At 41.2% G+C, this 24,174-nt stretch overlaps 1 protein-coding gene across 3 annotated transcripts; it reads left to right on the forward strand.

Annotated features, from left to right (window-relative positions):
• The first annotated feature begins 1,998 nt into the window (after nucleotides 1–1,998).
• Nucleotides 1,999–17,711, forward strand: CDV3 (CDV3 homolog). Of its 3 annotated transcripts, XM_057738814.1 has the most exons (6): nucleotides 1,999–2,646; nucleotides 3,318–3,394; nucleotides 12,191–12,336; nucleotides 13,965–14,124; nucleotides 15,318–15,367; nucleotides 15,780–17,711. In XM_057738814.1, exons 1-6 carry the CDS (start codon nucleotides 2,395–2,397, stop codon nucleotides 15,794–15,796), a joined length of 702 nt encoding a protein of 233 aa, XP_057594797.1. In that variant the 5' UTR covers nucleotides 1,999–2,394; the 3' UTR covers nucleotides 15,797–17,711. The 3 variants fall into 3 exon arrangements, with proteins under 3 accessions (XP_057594797.1, XP_057594796.1, XP_057594798.1); XM_057738813.1 differs by having other exon boundaries at nucleotides 15,318–17,711; XM_057738815.1 differs by lacking the exon at nucleotides 15,318–15,367 and having other exon boundaries at nucleotides 2,001–2,646.
• The last annotated feature ends 6,463 nt before the right edge of the window (nucleotides 17,712–24,174 follow it).

Below are 24,174 nucleotides of genomic sequence, written 5' to 3' on the forward strand. Positions count from 1 at the left end.
CCATCTGGAGGAGCATAGAAGGGGAGATTTAAGAGGAAAACCTGGTAGGAATATATGCTGTCAGTTTTAGGTCAGGGAATTCAAAGAGAAAGAGACTAGCTTCATGGAGGAGAGAATTAACTACAGACAATGACACAACCACAAAGACCCTGGTCTCTACTGGCCTGACCTGAGTTTTTTCATCTGATCAAGTTTGGGGAGCATGCCATCAATCACATTGAAAGATGCAGTAGTAAATTTTGCTGCATTAACCCTCAACTGCTGTTCCTTCTCTGCTTTTTCCCATCGTTAATTCTTTCAAGACACTGATACATTGATGGGAACCTAAGAAAGGGAGGACTGAATTTCAGTTATTCATATCTACATCTTTTCTTCTAGGGAGTTGAAGGCAGGAATGACAAATTACTCTGCCTAGAATAAAGCACATTGCCTTCAATATAGCTAAATAGGTGCTTCACAGATGAGGAAAGAAAGAATAAAAGGAAGGAAGGGAAAGAGGGAGGAAGGAGGGAAGGAAGGGAGGGAGAGAAACGAAGAAAAAGCAATTTGATCAGAGATGTTAAGGAAGGTGGGGGAGGGGGCAATACTGAACTTGGCCTGCATCACAGGAAGATACCTGGTGTCACAGAAGTTACCTAGACACCCATCCCAGGTGGCTGGGGACAGTTTATGTTTGGAGAATTATACATAAGCTTGCTGTTGGCCAAGGCCAGGTCCTTGATTTGCTTCTTTGACATATTCTGAACTTAGTACTTTACTAGTAGTGGAGATGGAGGGGGCACGGGGGAGACAAACTTTAATGAAAAACCTGTAAGGGAAAAGACAAAGAAGTAGCTCCATTTACTGGCTGTGCTCTATCTACCCCACAAGGCTACTAACATAAGTCTGAGTCATTTCCTCAGTGGTTGTGACAGTTCTCTGTCTTTAGAAGGAGGAAGTGGAAAGTTTAATACCTTACATTAGACCCCCCTTTCATATGCAAGGATTCATTTCATTCTCAAGGCCCAGAAGGTACTTAAATGGTACAACTATGTATATAGCATGAGCACACATTTGGTCTCCATTCCTATGATATGCCATTCCCCTCCTATCAGGGATAAAAAAAGATAGATTACAGTGATTATCTCTTCAGGGCTGGGGGTACTATTTAAATGTAAAATCATTTATCTTGTCCAATGCGTATTAAGCACTGTGCCGGCAGCTATAAAGGTACTCTTTCCCCACATATCTTGCAAGACCTAAAATCTCCATTTTACAGATCAGGAGCTGGAGGGTCAGATTTATTTAGCTTGACCTTGGTAGACATATCAATACCTACTAGAGGGTGGAGTTCAGATAAAACCAGTCTCCTTTTAACTATCTACTGGCTTACTAAACTCTTTGAGTAAATGAGAACTAAACTTCAAGCCCACTGCTCCTCACTTTCATGATAATCACCCCCTACGATGAAAATGAGTAGTTGCCAGACCAGAGAGGGTGAAAGTACAGAGGCCAGCAGAGCAGATGGCACCATCTAGCTAGCTTAACACAGGGCCTTGCCGTCTCGCTAAAGTTCAAACGACTACAAGGCCACACTTAGCTCCGGACTAGCAGACACACGTGTATCCTACGCATGCGCCCAGATGAGACCTACCCGCCCCTTCGACCGGCCCTCTTTAGCCAAGTCACCAAACCAGCCCTCTAAATGCCCGCCCTCGAGGCGAAACCCTCGACCAATCGGGAGGCAAGTCATCATATACGTCACTTACTTAGCATATTCTCCTCTCCCCGCCCCCAAGCCACGGCCCCGCCCCGTCTGAGGCAGGGATTGTCGCCTAAGCGCTCCGTCCTGGCACCTGATTGGCTCCTTTTCCAGCTCCGCCTCCGTGTCCTCCCGCCGCCCGCCCCTCCACGCTCCCACAGAGGCGGGCGGAGCTAAGTACGCAGGCGCGGGCGCTACCTCTCGCTCCTGGTGGCCCGCCCTCCCTCCTCCCCCTCCTTTCCCTCCCCACCCCCGTCCCCTCCTCTCCGGGCCTGCGTGCGCGCGTCTTCCTCCTGCACGCTCCGCCGCTAGCCAAGCACTCTCGCCGGAGCCTGTGGCCCGCGCGTTCCTTTTACCATTTGGTTGCGGAGCGGGCGGGATCCTGCGCCGCGCTCGCGGCAGCAGTGGCAGCCCCGGCGGGCTCGGGCGGCGGCAGCGGCACGCGAGCCCCGAGGAGGACCGTACCACCGTCCGCCAGCACGCGGGGGGAGCCGGTTGCCCCCGCTGCACACGCCTCGGCGACCCCGCGGGGCTGAGGCGTCGCCGCCGCGCCCGGGAGCGTGAGCGCCGAGCCGCCCTCGACCCCGAGCTCGGAGCCCCGCGGGCCGCGCCCGCCGCCGGCCCCACCCATCCGGGCCGAGGAGGCCGCGGCCATGGCCGAGACGGAGGAGAGGAGCCTGGACAACTTCTTCGCCAAGAGAGACAAGAAGAAGAAGAAGGAGCGGAGCAACCGGGCGGCGAGCGCCGCTAGTGCTGCGGGCGGCGCCGGCGGGAGCAGCGGGGCCGGCGGGAGCAGCGGCGCGGCGGGCGCGGCGGGCGGTGGGGTGGGCGCGGGGACCCGGCCAGGCGATGGCGGGACCGCGGGCGCCACGGGCCCCGGGGCCGCCGCCAAGGTTGTGACAAAGGTGAGGGGCCGGGGGGCCGGGGAGTCGGGGCCGGGGCTTGGGCCGCGCCCGCCTGCCCGCCCCCGCCCGCCTGCCCGCCTGGGGGAGCGGCCGGGGACCGGCCGGCGGGCTGATGGGCGCGGAGGCTGCCACGTGACGCGGGCTTCCCACGGCCGGCCGCCCGCGCTCCCCGCGGGACCCCAGCCGCCTGGCTCGGGCCGGGGCGCGGGCAGGCGGGCGGCGGCACCCTCCCGGGGCATCGGCCGGGGTCGGAGCTGCATCGGTGGGGTGACGTCTGCCCTGAGTAATTTGGCGTTCTGATTTCAGCCCAGTCGCCCGAATTTTCTAACAGTCACGTCTGTGGCAGCTCTGATGGGCACGGCTTGGTGTCGAAGCCCCTAAAAGAAAAGTCTCATAGCGAGACCGAGCTAGACGTTGAGGTGTGGGCTTCGTGCGGCGTTTCCTGGTTGCTTTTAAAGTAACAGGTCTCATGAAGGAGCCCAGTGGAAGTAGCAAAGTTTAGTCACGTTTGTCCTCCAGCCTAGTCACCCTTGGGATTGAGCAAGGGCTTTGGCCAGAAAACGAGTCCACACTTTAGGTTCCACTTTTGATCCCTTTTTCGTAGTCTGATAGTTGTCTAAGTTGTGTTTTCATAAATAGCTTTAATTGATCAAATGGTGTCTGTGTTACAGGATGAAGATGAGTGGAAAGAATTTGAGCAAAAAGAGGTTGATTACAGCGGCCTAAGAGTTCAGGCAATGCAAATAAGGTACGGTCTTGTGGCAGATGTGTTTAGATAAGCCATGGGATAGATACTGTATGTTTGGGGGTTTTTAGCCCCCAAACAGCATCCCAGTATTCCTGGGCGTTAGATCTGCTTTTTAGGACTCTTGATGGATTTTGCCTGTTCCTTCTCTCTGATGGCAGTCGTTCTATATGCTGATCGAGTTAGCTGCCAGCTCCAAAATCCTGTGAGAGCTTGCCTACTTCGAATCTTTCGTTAGGCCTTTTTGAGACAGCTAAAATGGATTTTGTGGTTTCAGAATTTTTACTTTTAATATCGGTGGGTTGAACTTAGTTTTCCTTTTTGTTTCAAAAAATAGCATGCGTGGTTTTCAGATCCTCTCTGAGAAGCAAGTTATATACGTATTTGTAACTGAAGCATGGAGGGAAATACGGATTTTACTTATTCACACAGTGAAACCAACTTGTGTAATCCGCGGTGAGGTCAAGAAACTGAACATTACTCATGGAGAATGCCCCCCTCCTAACCCCTTGTAGTCACTGTTTTCACCCCAGAATAACCACTAACCTAACACTATAGGTTAATTTTTCTAGAAATTTATAGAAATGGAGTCATAGTCTGTAAGTATATTTTTAAAGTTCAAGAAAACAGTAATTTCTGAAAAATGGATTGGGTGGCTTAGAGGATTTGAAATTAACGTATTTTATCAAGTCCAGTCTATGGTAGTCACATGAACTTCAGGTTCATGTAAATAAAAGTCATGTTTTTGAGGGTCTTATGAAGTAGAAAATCTATTGGTTTCGATTAAAAACTCGTTTATTCCCAGTTTCAAGAAATAAGTGACCCCAGGGAATTCCCTGGCAGTCCCGTGGTTAGGACTCAGGCGGGCGCTCTCACTACTTAGGTACCCAGGGCTCCTCCCTGGTTGGGTAACTAAAGTCCCACACTCCACATGGCGTGGCCTAAAAAAGAAAGAAGTGACCCCCGGGCACTGCCTCCCAGTTTGAAGTTTCTTATTTACATACACCCATGACTACCTGGCACAGTGGAAAAAATACTTTTCCTTAACAGAATACTGTCTTTTGACCTCTCTAGATGGTAATATTTATGGTGTTAAATAACTTATTAAAAAACTAGCGCTAACGTTTATGACATTTGTTGAATACTTACCATAGCTAGGCATTCATGTCCTAGGTTCTTTTCACATTGTTGTGTGAGCTTAAGCAAAGTGAAACCTGACTGATAGTGGGAAACTTTTAGGAAATGCAGCTTCTCCACATTTGAAATACCTTCTGTGGTCTTGTGAAGCAGAGGTGATTAGACTGGATTTCCAACCACTTCTTGGCTTCCTCCACGGGTTTTTGAAGAGGTGTAGTTTAGAAAATACTCGTTTTCTTTCTCCTGGGGCTTGACCTTTGAAAATGGGGAGGTAGGGATGTGGAGTTATTAACAGCCGTTTGTGGTTGTGGAACTGTGTGTTTGGTTCCTGTGTTCTACTGTAGAATAAGGCTCTTGCTCTGCCTTCCCTGATTGCGGGCCCTGGACTGCATGTTCTTGAAGATTCAGACTTACTGAGCAAGAGCAGCACTTTCTGAGGGAAAAGGTTTCAAGTTCATTGAATGCTAGAAGTTGATTTTTATGGAGGATATTTAAACTGCACCTATTTTTGTCATTGAATATACATCCTATATCCATTCAAGGATATTTTTTCTTCCTTTTTCGCTACTCCTGAGGTGGTGAAACATTTCTAAAATCACTTATATCCTTCACCTTTGCCAGGGGCATGAGTAAATCTCAACTCCTATGAGGATTAAGTCTGCTTGACCTGAAGTAGACCAGCTTTTATACTGTATTTTTCATATTAGCATTTAGTCATTGCCCCTGAGTGGCCATCCAGAGGCCTTTCTCTTACCTGCTAACATTGAAAAACATCACCTCCTTCGGGAAGCTGCTTTAGTGGATCCTTAGTCACTGTGGAGTCTGGGGTCTATCTCCGTTGCCTTCATAAATCAACAGAGGGGAGTCTTAACAGCTGAAAGGCTTGAGGGTGAGACGCCATCAGAGGTTTAATAATAATGATTAAGACTGGAGCAGCATGGGTTTGAACTGCATGGGTCTCCTTACACGCAGATATTTTTCCATAGTAAATGCTGTATTACATGACTGGTGGTCGGTTGAATCTGCCCACATGGAGGAACTGCAGGTTTGGCATGTTAACCCCCCTGTTGTTCAAGGGTCAGCCATATACTGAGTATCTTTATAAACTTTGTATTGAACGTTCTTGACAGTGAAAAACTCAGTAGGAGCGTGAGTCCCCAAGGAAAGACACATTGGTTCAATAGAATGGGAAGTAGGTTACTGACACAAGCAGGGCCGTAGTTGATAATGTGGCAAAAACATGGACTTTAGGGAAGGACAAACCTGGGCTTACATTTTAGCCCTGCAGTGTATGTGTGACCTCAGGTGAGTTACTTTGCTGGTGAATGTTCTTTTCTGCAAAATTGAGATGACTACTCAGGATTTTTGTGAGGATTTTGAACAGGATGTAATATATCCACTTGGTTAAGGTTAATCAGCTTCTCTATTCAGGGGGTAAATTAGAATGACTTACTCTTTGGAATTTCTCTGCTATTTAACCATGAGGGATCTGCTTTATAATACCAGTATTTGAGGAGAGGGGGTAGTGGAGGTGCATAGTATTATCATGGCTGCAGTCCTCCTCTGGTGAGTCCGTTCGCTATGGACTTTACTAATAGAGAACGTGGCATGTTCAGGTTAGCATCATTATAACCATGCAGACAAAAATCCTTCTCAGAGTTGCTGGAGATCTTGAATGATTGTCTTCTATGGCTTGGTCTTACCTTTTGGGTAGAAGCCCTTAGAAGGGGAGAGGAATGAGATCTCTCTCTCCTCTGGGATTGGAGGGGGGATGGATATACCTTTAATTTGTTATCTTTTCTATCCATGAGAGGCAGCCTTGCTATTTCAGTATGGGACAAGTAAAAATGAAACTTTGGGAATTGACTTAAACATATCTTGAAATTCTCCATCTACAGTCTTAATTTTTTCTCCCAACTTTTTGTGTTGAAAAATTACAAACCCTAGAAAAGTTGCAAGAATAGTAGAATAAAGTAACCTTATACTCTTTGCCTGAGTTTTACCAATTGTTTTTGCCACATTTGCTTTCTCTTTAGTTAAGCTGCATACAGTCTTAAAAGTTCTCAGCACTAGTCCTTAAAGTAAGTTAGCATGCTGGACGTTTGTTGAAGGTAAGTGTGCAATTGAAAGGGGAAAAGTTTTCAGCAGCAGAAGACATACTATATTAACATCCTCGCTCACATTTACCAACTAGCTCAAGATTTAAATACCAAGAGTATTATGAGGTCATGTGTCAAGTTTTGTGTCTAAGTTAATCTTATTTAAGATTACATCATTGTTTACAGAGAAGTTCTGAGAGGCAGGCTGTTGCGGTGGTGATAAAAGAAGGGCCTAGCACTTGAGCTTAGATTATTGGTTTGTAGTAGGACCTGTAGGCCTTTCCCATCTTTTAAATGGATTTGAGGGAGAAAGATTTCACTTACTACTAGTATTAATGGTGAGCATTTGTCATGTTTCAATAAAAAATTGAGTCCTTGGAGCCCATTGGTTTTCTTAGGAATCTAGATCTTTAAACCCATTAGGTAGAGCTGGTTATGTTGGTTAAGTTGTCCTTTGAAGTGAAGAAATCGTTCCAGCATCCAGGCTGGATTCGTTGTGGCAAATATTTGTTGTGACTGCTGTGTGCTGGACATTGGGCATCAGTGGCAGGATGTCCTGGCCTTGTGAAAAATAACTCATGCTCCACTGAACACCAATAGATCATTTCAGTGATGTGTAGGGGCTGTGGAGTCCAGGAGAAGAGACACTCAGGTCTACCATGAAGGGGTCAAGAAAGTCCTTGGATGAGGTACAGTGACAGTTTAAGTCACCAGGCATGGCTCATAGGCCATTTCTATCTCCCCGGTTTACTCTTGTAACAGTGGTTGGAGAGTAGGGTCAAATCAGTGGTGCTGCCCAGCATTCCAGCAAAAGTGCAGGCCAGCCTGGATTTTGTTTTAGCTGCTGTAGTGTTGGGGAATGGGGAGTTAGGATGCATAAATGCTCCTGTAATGTCCCTTGAGATAAGGAGGTAAGAATGTTCTGCTCTTTATAAATATACTGCTATAGGATGTGTGATCCTGATCAGTCTTACTGAAAAAAGTGAATTTCTCAAATCTCAAAATACAGAAAATTTTCGTATCATATTTTAGAGCTGTAAAGAGTAAAATGAAGTAAGAGGCAACCTGACAGAATATGGGTTCTAGAGTCCCGCTGATTTGGCTCTGCTACTTTGAGGCCTGGGGAAGGTACTTAAGTATCTGAATATCAGTTTCCTGCTATGTACAATAGGTCTTCTCCCTGCCTTAGTGTGATTTTGAGATTTAACTTTGTAAAGTGGGTACAGCACTGCCTGGCATGGTAGACACTCAGTAAATACACCTTTTTGTAGTATTATCATTCCCCCACCCCACCAGTAGTGCCTTAGAGACTAATGCACGCTTAAGACAGTGTACTTGGATTGTGGTGCTGAATTTACAATAGCATTGTAGTTTTTGAAACATCAAATTTAGCTGATGAGAAGCTGTATATTATATTTGGGTCAGACGTCAAATTTCAGCCTAGTTGTCTTCTGTGGAGATAATTTTTTGCTACATGTTTGGTTTTTGGCATTTGGAGGTTTGACATTTTCTGGAATATGTAAATATGAAAGAGTAACAGGATATTTAAGTTATTTCTATCCTGCTATTGTTACTGTGGCATTTTGGCAAGGCTCTTAGCATCTCTGGGCCTTCTCTCCCTCTGGATGAAGTGTCTTGACTAGATAATTTCCAGTGTTTAGTTTAGCTAATATTTCAGAAACTTACAAAGCCAAAATACTAGGTTGTCTTTATGCCTATTATCAATATACAACCCCTCTAATTAAAACAGATCACTCTTATTTTCTGGTAATAGTTTGTAATCTAGAGGTATTTTAGATTTCTGATTTTTTTTTTTTTTATTCACTTGTCTCTAGGGGTGAAAAGGTGATGAACATAAGACAGTAAAGGAATCTTCTTTTACTTGAGACTCAGCATTCTTCCAGACCAAATTGGAGTTTTTCTTCAAAAAACTTTTCTCTTTTTTTGCAGATTAGGAAAACAATGTTTTTGTTTTTTAGAACACTTGAAAAGTATAACAGCATAAAGAAATATGCAAGAATTATTCATAATCCCTTCTGCTTAGGAATAATCAGTGTTAAAATTTTTTTTGGTTTTCAGTTTATTGCAAGCTGATAATCTATAGTTTAAATAATATTAATCACCAAATATTAAAATAATTTAAGGGAAAAGCTATTTTAAAGTTATGTATATTTTAACAGTTGTGAGTCAGTGCATAGCTGAAATTAACCATTTCAAAATGTAACTGACCAAATGAAAGTTATCACCATTTGGGGATATAAGAGTATAAAAGTGCCATGAAGTCACTTAAATCTTTGTGGGGATCTTATTTATCTCCCTGTCTGGCATGGATTGGGTTGCTGGGACATTGCTAAACTACATAGTCATTTATAAGGTGAGTAATACCTGTGCTTTTACTCATAGACCAAGCAAATTACATTATAGTGTAATTACATAGGTTTGGCTTCAGAAGTGGGTAACTTTGGGGGGGGGGGGTTATTTTATTTATTTATTTATTTTTACAATTTGATATTTTTTCCCCTTATTAGTAATGTATATGTGGCAGTCCCAATCTCCCAGTTCATTTCACCCCAACCCCCCTGCTTTCTCTACTTGGTGTCCATGTTTGTTCTCTACATCTGTCTCTATTTCTGCCTTGCAAACCGGTTGATTTTTAAAGAACCTTTTTTTGGAACAATTTTGATGTTTGGATACTACTATTAGACTCCTGAATAAATTATGACGTTCATACTCTTTTTTTTTTTTTTTCTTTAATACTTGGGTGGTTTTGGGTTTTTTGTTTTTATAAATTTATTATTTTTGGCTGTGTTGGGTCTTTGTTGCTGCACACGGGCTTTCTCTAGTTGTGACGAGCGGGGGCTGCTGTTCCTTGCAGTGCACGGGCTTTTCATCGTGGTGGCTTCTCTTGTTTCAGAGCATGGGCTCTAGGCACACAGGTTTCAGTAGTTGTGGCACGTTGGCTCAGTAGGCAGGCTCAGTAGTGGTGGCGCATGGGCTTAGTTGCTCCGAGGCATGTGTGATCTTCCTGGACCAGGCCTCGAAGCCGTGTCCCTTGCACTGGCAGGCAGATTCTTAACCACTGCACAACCAGGGAAGTCCCAAGATTCATACTCTTACCTGATCATTCTACTTAAAAGCTTTAGGAAGCTAGGTCATACTGCTTAATATCCATTTTAAAAGAACATGTTTTCATGTTGGGTTCCCCTCCCCCCCAAGTGAAAACTATGTTTTTTCCTGTTTTAAAGGCGGTATATGTGCTACTTGTATGAAAACTCAAATATTAAAAAACATGTAATACCAAACGCTTACAGCACTTACTGTGTGCAAGGTACTGTTCTCAGTGCTTTGTCTATTAATCAGTCTTCATAATGGGGCCATTATCCCCATTTTACACATGGAGAGACTGAGGCATACAGAAGTTAGATGCTCTGCTTAGTCTTCCTGGCTAGTAAATGACAGGGCCTGGGTGTATTGAACCAAGCAGTTTGGCTTTAGAATTTGCTCGTAATGGCTTGCTGCATGGAGAAAATAAAGTCATGCATTCTAGCACCCGCTTTTTAACATTTACCCAAGAAATCATTCTAGATATCTTTCTACTTATATTAGGTGCATAGATTTTGTTTTAGTACACTGTTGGTTTATATAACATGATTATTACTTCCATGTTAGTATAGGCCTAACATCATTTTAAATGGCTACAAGGGATTCTCTTATGTGTTAGCAAAAAGGAAAACTGAAGGCTGGCTTAGCCATACTCTCCACCCTTTTTTCCTCTCAAGCTATAGTCAAGTAAAATCTTGCTGTAAATGCAGATTAAAGGTAAATTTGTTCCCCTCTACCCTTTCTTGTTGCCACCCTAGGCCTGTAAATTCTGGAATCACCTCTGGTTGGTGGGCAGTATATGATGGTACCATTATCTGAGTGTCTTTAAAGGAGACCATTAGCTATTCAAGAAATTTGTCATATAGCCAGAACTTACATGTCATATAGCCAGGACTTGACATGGAAGGAGAGCACCCTTAGAGGTCACTTTGCAGACACCAAGAGAGGCCCTGATCTTCCTTAGGTCACAGCCAGGGTGGGAGTCATGTGTACGTTGTTATGGCCATCATCATGGATCAGATATCAAAAGGAGAAACTGAAAGAGTGGAAGGCCAGGGACAGAGCTTTAGGCAGCAGCATGTTTTTCTAATAGAGGAAAGCATCATTAGATCGATGACGGAGATTGATAAGATGAAGACCTAGGAAACACCACCACTGTCATGGAAAATAATCCATCCAGGGAGAAAGTCGGTGGTCTGTGCCAGGTGCATTATTTGCAAGGGCAAAGAGTTGCAAAAAGGAAGTTTGATTTGACAGTTATCTTTGTGCTGTCAAGTGAGTGGTATAGAGAGGCAAGATGTATGTACTTGATAATTTAGCACATTCGGGTTTACATAAAACAGTAATAGGTAATCGAATGCGAGGAGAAATAATCTGATACTTTGGAGAGATTAGAGACTTCTGACTCGGGTCAATTCAAGAATAAAGGAATAGAGACTTCCCTGGCAGTTCAGTGCTTAAGACTTTGCCTTCCAATGCAGGGGGTATATGTTCCCTGGTCATGGAGCTAAGATCCCACCTGACCTCATGGACAAAAAACCAAAAAACATAAAACAGAAGCAATATTGTAACAAATTCAATAAAGATTTTAAAAATGGCCCACATGAAAAAAATCTTTAAAAAAAAGAAATTAAAAATAGGTATTAAATAGAACAGTTCAGGCAGTCGTGGAATGGTATATTTTGCATTTATAATCACTAGTAAGGCAAAGACTGAGTTCTTGTATTCTTTAAATGGGTGATACATCTCTGATGTTAGGGGAACCAGTTCTGTATATTCCATATGTCTAGCCAGTAGAGACTGACACTAATAAAATCTGAAACACTGATGTAAATACTGAATGCTAACTTGTTTTCCTCTGTTGGAATGTGAATTAATTTTGAGAGTATTTTGTTACATGTACTAAAGGATTAGCAAATGAAATTATACAGCTTTTAAAAACCATGCATTTGATCACGAAAAATATGCATACCATAAATGCCTGTTTGTATGCTTTGGTCCTAGAAAAAAAAATCTAGTAATTGTACTTTTAATCTTTCAAGTTGCCCTTTTCTCTGCATTTCAGATTAGATTGACCTTTCTTCCCTCCCTTAGTAGGGACTGCTATAAATAATCAACACAGATTATTATAAGCCTGGGATGTCAGTACATTAAATATTTCTAGCTGTTCTTGAGTGTATGGAGTTTGCAAAAAGGGAAATGTCAGAGTGGTCTTCTGAACCTTTTTCCAGTGATGAATCCTTTTACATGAAGTTAAGTTAAAGTCCCAGTGCATAAAATAGATAAAATCCCCTAATTCGTCCTCTTTTTTTTTTTGTTTTTAAACAAGTGAGGCATTTGAACTTGAAGAGGTTAAGTACCTTCTCCAGAATCACAGATCATTATTGATAGAACTAAGGATTTGGACTGACAGTTCTCCTGGTGTTTCTATAATTGAATTCACTTATTTGTTTTCCAATAGTGAAAAGGAAGAAGACGAAAATGAAAAAAGAGAAGATCCAGGTGATAATTGGGAAGAAGGTGGAGGTGGAGGTGGTGGTATAGAAAAATCTTCAGGTCCCTGGAATAAAACAGCTCCGGTACAAGCAGTGCCTGCTCCAGTAGTTGGTAATCTTAATTTTTCATTTTCATAAAGATGTCTGTGTATAATTTTATATGCAGTCAGCTTTCAGCTAAATGCATGCTTGCACTGGGTGAGTGGGGTCTTCTTTCCATTCCTAGGAGAGAGAGCTTTGTGTCTGATCTAAAGGCTTTCATATCCTCAATAAAGCAATTTGAAAGTTAAGGCTGTAGGCTGCTTAAATCTTAGAGCAGTCCTATAGCTTGCAAGATTTACATGTTTAAGCTTTTTTTTTGTTTTTTTTTCCAGTTTTTGACAGCTGACTAAGGAATATTGGGTACCTGTGTCTTTTTTTTTTTTTTTCCTATTCCCATTTTACTCTGTCTGAAGAATGAATACTAGGAAGGGTGGATTTTATCACTCCTGAGGGGATGAAAAGGGCTTCTTGGCTGGGGGGAGAGTGGCAACGGTAAAGAAATCTTAGATCTTACAATGGTTTTTGGCCCATCAGTGGGACAGAGTATGTAAACATGTACAGTGTATCTGTGGTATTAACATTTTTTTGGTTGGGGTGTGGGGGGCAATTAGGAGAAAGGCTCTAGGGAGGCAGTAATGAAAAAATGTTGAGAAATAATGCTCTTTTTTTCTAAATGGGAATTATCTTTTTATTTTATTAACTTAATTTAATTCAATTTAATTTATTGGCTGCACTGGGTCTTTGTTGCTGTGCCCGGGCTTTCTCTAGTTGTGGCAAGTGGGGGCACTCTTGCAGTGTGCAGGCTTCTCATTGCGGTGGCTTCTCTTGTTTCGTTTCAGAGCACAGGGTCTAGGTGCTCGGCCTTCAATAGTTGTGACGCCCAGCCTCAGTAGTTGTGGCACACAGGCTTAGTTGCTCTGCAGCATGTGGGATCTTCCTGACCAGGGATCAAACCCATGTCCCCTGCATTGGCAGGCAGATTCTTAACCACTGCATCACCAGGAAAGTCCGAAAAATAATGCTTTAATGTATACCCATTTTATACAAAATAATATAAAGAATAACAAATCACCCCAGATGTTACTGTCCAAAGATCACAGACTACTACCATATGGCAATATTTTTTCATTTTTCTTTCTAGCTGCGTTACACTTCAGCCAGTAAATGATGTAGATGTTCATTTGAAAGGAAGCTTTTGATGGTTGGGAAACGTGTAAAACTCTGAATCCATATTGAGGATGGGGGGGATGATATGTAAGAAAAAGCTGGAAGGCTGTGTTCCCCAAATCTTGACCATGGTACAAGACTTTGGGCTGCCTTTTTTCCCTGTTTTACTAGAAAATAAAACATTCATTGATGATGTAGAAGTGGTCATATTCTGAAAGGCAGTCCCTGATGAGGCCTCTCTCCCAGGGCCACCAGATTCCTTTCCCACTTCCAATGAGTTGACCTAATAGGACTCATTTACATAGATAATTAAAATTATACATGGAAGAGAAATTAGAAGACTACCTTTACCGTAGAAAAATAGGCCTTCACTTTCTGACACTTCCTCAGATAACTTTCCTTCTGTTGTTCAGAGACCCTTAATGCAAGTTTTGGCTTTTTTCATAACTGTTAAATGATCAAGAATCCAGGAATAGCTTATTAAAATGCCAAGCACTTGAATAGTCTCTCAAAACTGTTATGAAATGTTAGTTACAGAAACCCCAGAACCAACAATGACGAGTGGCGTGTATAGGCCTCCTGGGGCCCGGTTGACCACAACAAGGAAAGCACCACAAGGACCACCAGAAATCTACAGTGATACACAGTTCCCATCCCTGCAGTCCACTGCCAAGCATGTAGAAAGCCGGAAGTAAGTATTCTCAGTATTGTATTTTGTTTTGGAGCCCTGTCCCTTGGCCAGGGAGTGGGGTGTTTGGGACTTCTGAAAACCCACCTAGGGAGTTGTAGTAAAGCCCAGGCTGCAGCTGGAGAGGCAACTGAGAGTTAGGGTAGGACTTATATGCCCAGGACTTGGAGGATGGGGAGGACCCTGGAGAGGGGCGAGGGGAAAGAGCACCAAAGACAGGCTTCCTCTTCAGGTTTCTCTTATCCCTAGTTTATGTCATTCTGTGGCATGACAGCTCTCATCTAGTGAGAATTCTTAATAAATATTAAGTACATTATTGCTGCCTCTGTGTTCCTTATAATATAGAAACTCGAAAAGTCAGCAATATTTCATTGTATTCCTAGTTAATTTAAGTGAAAGATGTTGGCATTTATACATCTAATATTAAAAATAATCTTATTTCAGCAGGTACTTAATGAATGCTACCTGGAGTTAAATGATCACACGTGGCACATCCACATCTTATTTAGGGACATGAGTTTTTTAAAAAGTAAATAAAATGGGAAGAAATGTAAATGACATCAGATGGAAATTTTTGGGAGTGGCTTTTAAATTAAATCCCAGCCTTTTTTGCCTCTTTGAGAGCACAGCTGGCTTGAATTTAAACCTCCACTTTGACTTGTTCCTCTGCTCTGTCCTACACAAGGGGCAGTGATTCACCACACTCATCTTTATCTGATCCACTCCCATAAAGTAGAATTGCAGAGAGGTCTTTGAATAATGAGTAGAACTTTACTTAAATAAGAAAATTGTTGTCCTTACTTTACACATAGAGAGATATATGTATTGTCTTTTATTTGCTAAGAGTAAAAGTGAGTCTTCCAGTAAGGAATCACCATGTCATTAAACAGCTTTTTAAGTTTCCAGGTCGTAAAGGTTTGAAGTTGGTCCTAAAATAGGTTTCCAGTTAATAGTATTCAGTAGATTTGCTATCACAGAAAATAGGACTGTAGAGCTTCCGTACAGTATTCTCTGTTTTCTGTTCAGTTGAAGCCTTAGAAGTGGTTTTGATAAGGATTTTATATATCAGTTTCCCCCTCCTGTCCCTTTCTCAAGATTTTTCCAAGGGGTGGCTTTTATTAAAATTCAAGGAAGGATATTTTCAAAACAACCTAGTGAAGAAGAAATATTTACTGATTACATTTCTTTTCCCTTAGGGATAAAGAAATGGAGAAGAGCTTTGAAGTAGTAAGACACAAAACTAGAGGTAGGGATGAGGTTTCAAAAAACCAGGCCCTTAAACTTCAGCTAGACAACCAGTATGCTGTGCTTGAGAATCAGAAAAGCAGCCACACACAGTACAATTAAGGAATGGTGTTTGCTAACCCTTCTAAGGTAACTAGACCACAGCTAACCACCACGGACAGCCATCCATCATCTGATCTCTGCTGGATCTACAACTGATACAGACCACTCGGTATACGTGACCAGACCTATTGCACTATGGAAATTTAAAGTGTCACAACTGCTCTTTATGTGTATTGGATTTAGGGGGATTTACATTGTTATATAAATGTGTGAACTAGATTCAGCAGTGTTCTTTCATAATTACTCTTCAAATACAAAAAAAAATAAAAAAACGGCAGCCAGTGGTCATTTCAAAATCTTTTTATGTTCAGATACTGAGCCTTCGTAAGGGTTGACTACCTCAGATTTGCTGCACTCATTGTGGACTTCATGTGGATCACAACTTCTGGATAAGAAGGTTACAGCTATTGTGTCAGTGTGAAACTTGAAACCAGCTCTACTGGATTCCTAGCAGAAATCCTGCAGAAAGTCAGCCATCTGGGTTCTGATCTGCTGTAAAAGATGAAGATTGAAGTGACCTTAATTAACCTGTGCTGTGCCCCACCCACGAGGAGTACTCAGTAGTGGGCTGTGGCTGTGTTAGACTTCCTGGAACATGCCGCTCTCGAAAGAACTGATGTGTTCAGATAATCTGTGTAGGGCTGTGATTTATAATTTAAACTTTGAGTTGTATTCTGAGGTAACCACAAATTAAATTCAACCAAACTTGGGTTACCAAGTGGGAAAGGGGGTTGGAGGAATAATCTTATTTCTTTTAGTAATTTTTTTTATTTGGGTAGTGTTTTTTCTGTGTTCCATATTAAGGCCTTTTCCTTTTTCTTTTTTTCTTTTTTGCTTTGACTTGGAATAGTTCTTTGACAGAGCATATTGCTTGGCTAAGTAACCTGAATATGCATTGGAATTGGGAAATGTCTCATGAATTTGCCAGTCTCTAGAGTGGAACCAAATGGTCTTTGATGTAAAAGGCAGTAGATGCAGGGGGCTCTACTTCAGGTGCTGCTAAAGCCTCCTGTAATCAGGTCTAAATTATGTAGTAAACTGTGGTGGAAGGAGTATGGTTTCTGCTCAGGCCAAGGGAGTCACTGACCTGTCCCTACAAATTCAAAGCAGTGAGAGCAGAACCTCAACCTAAAACCCACTTAAGTTTTCATGGATCTTGCGTGATCTTTGACAAGAATTCCAGATGCACTTGTGCCCAAACATTTAAGGTATTAGACGTTCTGTAGACGCAGAGATTGTCCCAGCCTAGCTCTGTTGTCAACCTTCTGGTGTGTCTTTATGTTGTTCATTTGGAGAGTCAGGGGCAAAAGACAGGTGATATAGCACTTCTGTTTTTAGTAATTACAGCTTAAACTATCCAGTAATTTTTAGTCCTAAAAAGGGACATCAGGATGCTACCCAGGATTACTGAAAAGTCTTTCCATCTAATAAGATAGTCTGGTAATTTCCTAGTTTTGTATCTTCGGTTCAATAGATATATTTCAAAGTGGCATGTGACCACTTGATTCAGAGTCCGGGTTTCTCTATAATAAAATCCCTTTGCCAAATGTAGGAGTTGCAGACTTGCTACTGGCAAGAGTGAAGCAAATGAGTGAGTAAAACTATTGTGATGTGGGAGCATTTTCCTCTAGGAGTTCAGTCTTGATAAAAATGTCAGTGCAGTAATTGCACTCCTAGGAAGGTTACAGAATCACCTGAGAGGACCTGCAAACCATATCTGGGCAATAATGTTGGCGTTATTTGAGGTTGCAGGCAGGATGCCTACATTCTGATGTACTTGGGTAAGTAGCTGAGCCAGCCAAGGAGAGGCTGGATGATTGAGAAACAAAGGATTCTTGGTTAATCTGAAGACTTCATTTGGAAACCAAAAATCTTTTAACAAATAATCTTGTGGACCTTGAGCTACATATTTCCCCTGAAAAAAAAAGTATGCATTTTTTCCAGCAAAATTTTGTTGGGGGTTATGTTACTGAGGAATGAACTGAGATGAATATGTGGAAATGTTATTTCATGGCATAGAAATCTGAAGACCTGCAGGAGATTTAAAAATTCCAAACCTTGTTAGGACTTTTCACAGGATTGTGAAATTATCAAAATGCACATGAATCAAGTTTTAATATGCTGTATGATGGGTGGATGAGGCTGTCCATTGTACCATTTCTTTCTTTAAATTCTCAGGCATGGTTTGGCAGTGCAAAAACTCTGTAACATTAACAAATTCAATAAAAAGTAAATATATGGATTTTGGAGTCTGGTGGTTTTTACTCTTGGTAACTTATTCTCTATTTTTGAAAATGGAGAATTAATGACATTCACCCTTTGCTCTAGAAGGATGATAATCTTATCTCGAGTGACCTTTCCATTTGAGAAATATTTGCTGAGTACTCTTAATGTTTAAAAAAACCAGACCTGGAATGAAGCTGTGATGAATATTCTTTTCCAAAGATACACATTGAAATGTACTCTTGTCTTCATTGCTATATTAAATTATATTATCTTAGACCATGGCAGGGGAATCTACAATCTCTGCTATGTAAACTGAAGATTTGAGGCCTTGTCCTCTGAGAAGCTTACAAATTTCTCAAATGAGAGCCATTTTAAATTTCAGGTTTTAGTCTGGATTATAGTCTCTAAATTTCTAAACTAGAGAAAGTATATTTTCTGTAATTTTTGGTTGGAGCGTGAATGTTTTTGAAATATCAAAAATCAAATACAAGTTTTTTTAAAATGAACTGTTCATTTGAGAATGTAAGTGTGTGTGTGTGTATATTTTTCATACCTACAACTCATTTATTTTGTAATTGGAAGTATGTACCTGTTTATAATGTCCCTCGTCTATTTTGCCCATCCCCCCATGCTTGCTCTATCTATGACTGTTACTGTTATGTTTTTGTTTTTTTAATTCTACATATAAGTGAAATCATTTGATTTCTTTCACTAAGCATAATACCCTCAAGTCCATCCACGTTGCTAGTGGCAAATTTTCATTTTCTTATGGCTGATTATTATTTCATTGTATACATGTAACACATTTTCTTCATCTGTCTGTTGATGGACACTTAGGTTGCTTCCATGTCTTGACGGGGATGTATGTGTCTTTTCAAATGAGTGATTTTGTTTCCCTTGGATAAATACCAAGGAGTGGTATTGCTGGGTTGTATTTTTAATTTTTTGAGGAACCTCTGTACTGTTTTCCATAGTGGCTGTACTGGTTTGCAGTCCCACAAATAGTGCATGAGGGGTTCCCTTTTCTCCGCATCCTTGAAAACACTTGTTTGTTGTCTTGGTAGGTGTGAGGTGATACTGTGGTTTTGGTTTGTATTTTTCTGATAGTGATTGATGTTGAGCATCCTTTCATGTGCCTGACTGTTGTATGACTTGTTGTGGAAAAATGTCTTCTCAGGTCCCCTATCCATTTTTAAATCTTTTTTTTTTTTTTGGCCATGTTGTGCGTTGTGTGGGATCTTAGTTTCCTGACCAGGGATCAAACCCGCCCCCCCTGCAGTGGAAGTGCAGACTTCTTAACCACTGGACCACCAAGGAAGTCCCTGTATGAGTTCTTTTTATATTTGGATATTAACCACTTATCAGATACATCCTTTGTAAATATCTTTGCCCACTCAATAGGTGGCCTTTTCATTTTGTTGGTAGTTTCCTTCACTGTGCAAGAGTGCAAAAGCTTTTTAGGTTTAGTTTTTTTTTTTTTTTTTGCCTGAGGAGACATAAAAAGTGTGTGTGTGTGTGTGTGTATTTACTAAGACCAATAGTAAAGAGCATACTGCCTATGCTTTTTCTTCTAGAATTTTTATGGTTTCAGGTCTTACATTAAGATTTTAACCCATTTTGAGTTTATTTTTGTGTATGGTGTGAGAAAGTAGTCCAGTTTCCCAAATAATTTATTGAAGAGGCTGTCTATTTTCTGTTGTATATCCTTTATACATAGATTAGTTGATGTTATAAGTGTGGGTTTGTTTCTAGGCTCTCTGTTCTGTTCCATTGATCTATATGTGTTTTTATGCCAGTACCTTACTGTATTGATTACTGTACCTTTGTGGTATACTTTGAAATCAGGGCTCATGTTACCTCCAGCTTTGTTCTTTCTCAAGATATTTTTAGCTATTTGGGGCCTTTAGCATTTCCATACAAGTTTTAGAATTATTCTAGTTCTGTGAAAAATATGGCGTTTTGATAAGGATTGCATTGAATCTGTAGGTTGCCTTGGGGAGTATGGTCATTTTAACTATTCAATCCATGAACACAATATATCTTTTCATTTGTTAGTGTCATCAGTTTCTTTATCAGTGAGTACAGGTCTTTTAGCTTCTTAGATTTATTCCTGGTTTTCTTTTTGATGCAACTTTAAATGGAATTTCTTTTTATGATAGTTGTTAATGTATAGAAATCCGACAGATTTCTGTATATTAATTTTGTATCCTGTAACTTTACTGAATTCATTGCTAAGTTCTAATAGTTTTTTGGTAGCACCTTTAGGATTTCTGTATATAGTATTAGTCATCTGCAAACAGTGACAGCGTTACTTCATCCTTTGAAATTTGAATTCTTTTTATTGCTTTTTCTTGTCTGGTTGCTGTGGCCAGGACTCACAATACTGTGTTGAATAAAAGTTGTGAGTATGGGCATTCTTGTTTTGTTCCTGATTTTAGAGGAAATGCTTTCAGCTTTTTATCATGTGTTGTTAGCTGCGGGCTTGTCATATATGGGTTTTATTATACTGAGGATTTTCCCTCTGTACCCACTCTGTTGAGAATTTTTATCAGAAATGGATTTTGAATATTGTCAAAAGCTTTTCTGCATCTATTGAGATGATCATGGTTTTTATTCTTCAGTTTGTTAATGTAGTGTATCACATTGATTGATTTGGGGATATTGAACCATCCTTGCATCACTGGGAGAAATCCCACTTATGATCCTTTTAATATACTGTTGAATTTAGTTTGATAATATTTTGTTGAGGATTTTTGCATCTGTGTTTATCAATGATATTGGCATGTAATTTTCTTGTTTTTGTGGTATCTTTGGTTTTGATATCAGGGTGTTGGTGGCCTTGTAGAATGAGTTTGGAAGTGTTCCTTCCTCTGCAATTTTATTTTTTTGGAGTTTGAGAAGGGTAGGTTTTAACTCTGAATGTTTGCTAGGATTCAGCTATAAAGCTATCTGGTCGTGTGGACTTCTGTTGGAAGTTTTGTTTGTTACTGATTCAATTTCCATTCCTGTTAATAAGTTTGTTCATGTTTTCTGTTCCTTCCTGATTCAGTCTTGGGAGATTGTACATTTCTAGGGATTTATCCATTTCTTCTAAGTTTTCTAGTTTATTGGCATATAAATGTTCATACTATTCTCACGATCTTATATTTTTCTGTGGCATTGGTTGTAACTTCTGTTTTCATTTCTCATTTTTACTTACTTGGGCCCGCTCTCTTTTCCTTGGTGAATCTGGCTAAAAGTTCATCAATTTTGTTTATCTTTTCATGGAATCAGCCCTTGGTTTCACTGATTTTTTTTTTCTGTTGTATTTTTAGTCTCTGTTTCACTTATTTCTGTTCTGATCTTTATTATTTCTTTCCTTCTACTTTGGGTTTGTTTTCTTGTTTTTCTTTTTCTAAGGTTATTTGAGATTTTTCTTGTTTTCTGAGGTTTGTATTACTGTAAACTTTCCTCTTAGAATGGCTTTTGCTGTATCCCATGGATTTTGGATCATTGTGGGGGTTTTTTGTTTTTTTTCAGGATATGTGTATAGTGATTAGCATTTATTTATTTATTATTTATTTTTGGCTGCATTGGATCTTCATTGCTGCATGCAGGCTTTCTCTAGTTGTGGCAAGCAGGGACTACACTTTGTTGCAGTGTGCAGGCTTCTCAGTTGCGGAGCACAGGCTCTAGGCCCATGGGCTTCAGTAGTTGCAGCAAACAGGCTCAGTAGTTGTGGCTCGTAGGCTCTAGAGCGCAGGCTCAGTAGTTGTGGCACATGGGCTTAGTTGCTCCACAGCGTGTGGGATCTTCCTGGACCAGGGCTCAAACCTGTGTCCCCTACCTTGGCAGGTGGATTCTTAACCACTGTGCCACCAGGGAAGTCCCCGGATCGTTGTGTTTTCATTTGTCTCCAGGGTTTTTTTTTTTTTATTTCCTCTTTGATTTTTTTCAGTGGCCTATTGGTTGTTTAGTAGCATATTGTTTTTAGCCTCCATGTGTTTGTATTTTTTGCAGTTTTTTTTACCTTGTAATTAATTTCTAATTACTTATGGCAATTACTTATGGCATTATGGTTGGGGAGGATGCATCTGTTAAGTCCATCTGGTCTCATGTGTCATTTAAGGCCAGTGTTTATTGATTTTGTGTCTGGATAATCTGTCCATTGATGTAAGGAGAGGGTGGTGTTAAAGTCCCCTACTATTGTGTTACTGTCAATTTCTCCCTTTACATCTGTTAACATTTGCCACATATATTGAGGTGCTTCTATGTTGGGTGTATGTATATTTACAATTGTATATTTATAATTGTTATCTTCTTGGATTTACAGTTGTTATATTTACAACTGTTAGATTGATCTCTTGATCATTATGTAATGTCCTTCTTTGTCTCTTTTTAAAGTCTTCGTTTGGAAGTCTGTTTTGTCTATTTCTTCCCTGGCTTTCTGTTCATTTCCATTTGTGTGGATACCTTTTCCCATCGTCTCACTTGCAGTCTGTGTGTGTCTTTAGATCTAAAGTGAGTCTCTTATAGGCAGCACATAAATGGGTCTTGTTTTTGTATCCATTCAGCCACTGTGTCTTTTAGTTCATTTACATTTAACGTAATTATTGATAGATATGTACTTATTGCCATTTTGTTAGTTGTTTTCTGGTTGTTTTTGTAGTTCTTTTCAGTTCCTTTTTTTGTTCTCTTCCCTTGTGATTTGATAACTCATTGGTGTTATACTTTGGTTTCCTCTCTTGTGTGTGTATCTGTTGTAGATTTTTGGTTTGTGGTTACCATGAGGTTTATACATAGCAATCTCTCTCTATATATGATTATTTTAAGTTGGTGATCTCTTAAGTTTGAACACATTTTTAACAACCCTGCATTTTTACTCCCCCATGTTTAATGTTTTCGACACTGTATTTTACATTTTTTTGTTTTATGTATCCATTAGCTATTTGTGGATATAGGTGATTTTACTACTTTTGTCATAAAACCTTCCTAGTAGCTTCATAAGTGGTTGATCTACCACCTTGACTGTATGCTTGCCTTTACCAATGAGATTTTTCTTTAGTAATTTTCACATTTCTAATTGTGGTCTTTTCTTTTCCACTTAAAGAACCAGTTTCTTGTAGAACCAGTTTAGTGGTGCTGAACTTTTATCACATATGTTCTTTGCCTCTTTATACTCCTGGGACCCCTATCAGGCAAATGTTAATACACTTGATGTTGTCCCAGAGGTCTCTTAAAGTGTCTTTACTTTTTTTTTTTTCTTTTTTCTGTTCAGCTTGGGTGATTTCCACTACTCTGACTTCAGTTTGTTGATCCATTCCTGTGTATCATCTAATCTCCTCTTAATTCCATCTAGTGTATTTTTTTTTCCATTATTGTATTCTTCAGCTCTGTTTGAGTCTTCTTTATATTTTTTCGTTAAACTTCCCACTGTGTTCATCCATTCTCCTGGGTTCATTGAGCATCTTTATGATTACCTTGAACTCTTTACTGGATAGATTGTTTATCTCCCTTTAGCTCTTCCTCTGGGGTTTTATCTTTTTCCTTGTTTGGGGCATATTCCTCTATTTCCTCTTTTTGCCTAACTTGCTGTTTTTATTTCTATGTGTTAGGTAGGTCAGTTGTGTTTCCTGATCTTGGAGAAGTGGCCTGATGTAGGAGATGTCTGTGTGTCCCAGCAGCACACTCCCCTCTGGTCACCAGACCTATATGCTCTAGGGGTGCCCTCTCTGTGACTTTCTGGGCTCCTCTTTTGTGGTGGGGCAGACTACTGTGGGCATGCTGGTAATCATGACTGGCCCCTGATCCAGTTGGTTACCAGGCCCTGCCTAGTACAGAGGCCACTAGCCACTGGTGGACAGGGCTGATTCATGGGCCACTGGCCTTGGGGGTGGGGGTGGCTTCCAGGGCTGCTGCCAGCCTGCTGGTGTGAAAGCTGAGTCCTGGGATGATTACTTGCAGGTGTCCCAGAGCTGGTGTCTACCACTGGTGAGTGAGACCAGGTCAGGGGCTAGTGCTGGCCTAATAAAGGGTGGAGCTGGGTCCTGGGGTCTCTGGTTGTAGGGGCCCAGGGTTTTGGAGTTGGTATCAGCCTGCTGGTGGTCAGGGCCAGGTCCTGACATGGCTGGCTTAGGGCTTTGGAGGTCCTGGGGCTAAGTGCATGCCCAGTAGGGGCCAGGTCCTGGGACCCTGGGGGTCTCAGGGGTCCCCACAGCTGCTGCTGGCCTGCTGGTGGATGAAGTTGTGTCCCCATGCAGATAGCTGTTTGTCTTGGGGGGTGCCCAGGACTGGTGCAGAGAGGCTGGTGGGTAGGCCCAGGTCTTGGTGCTGATGAGCTGGAGGGAGGATTTCAAAATGCCGTGTGCCAGCACCAGCGTCCTCGTGATAGAATCAGCGCCCCAGAATGGCTGCCCCCAGCCACTGATGTCAACAGTTTACTGTTTGGTCATTCTTTGTACTTGATTGAGATTGTTCTCAACAGCCCTGTTTAAAATAGAA

The sequence above is a fragment of the Hippopotamus amphibius genome, chromosome 6, assembly GCF_030028045.1.
Source record: "Hippopotamus amphibius kiboko isolate mHipAmp2 chromosome 6, mHipAmp2.hap2, whole genome shotgun sequence".
Classification (NCBI taxonomy): domain Eukaryota; kingdom Metazoa; phylum Chordata; class Mammalia; order Artiodactyla; family Hippopotamidae; genus Hippopotamus; species Hippopotamus amphibius.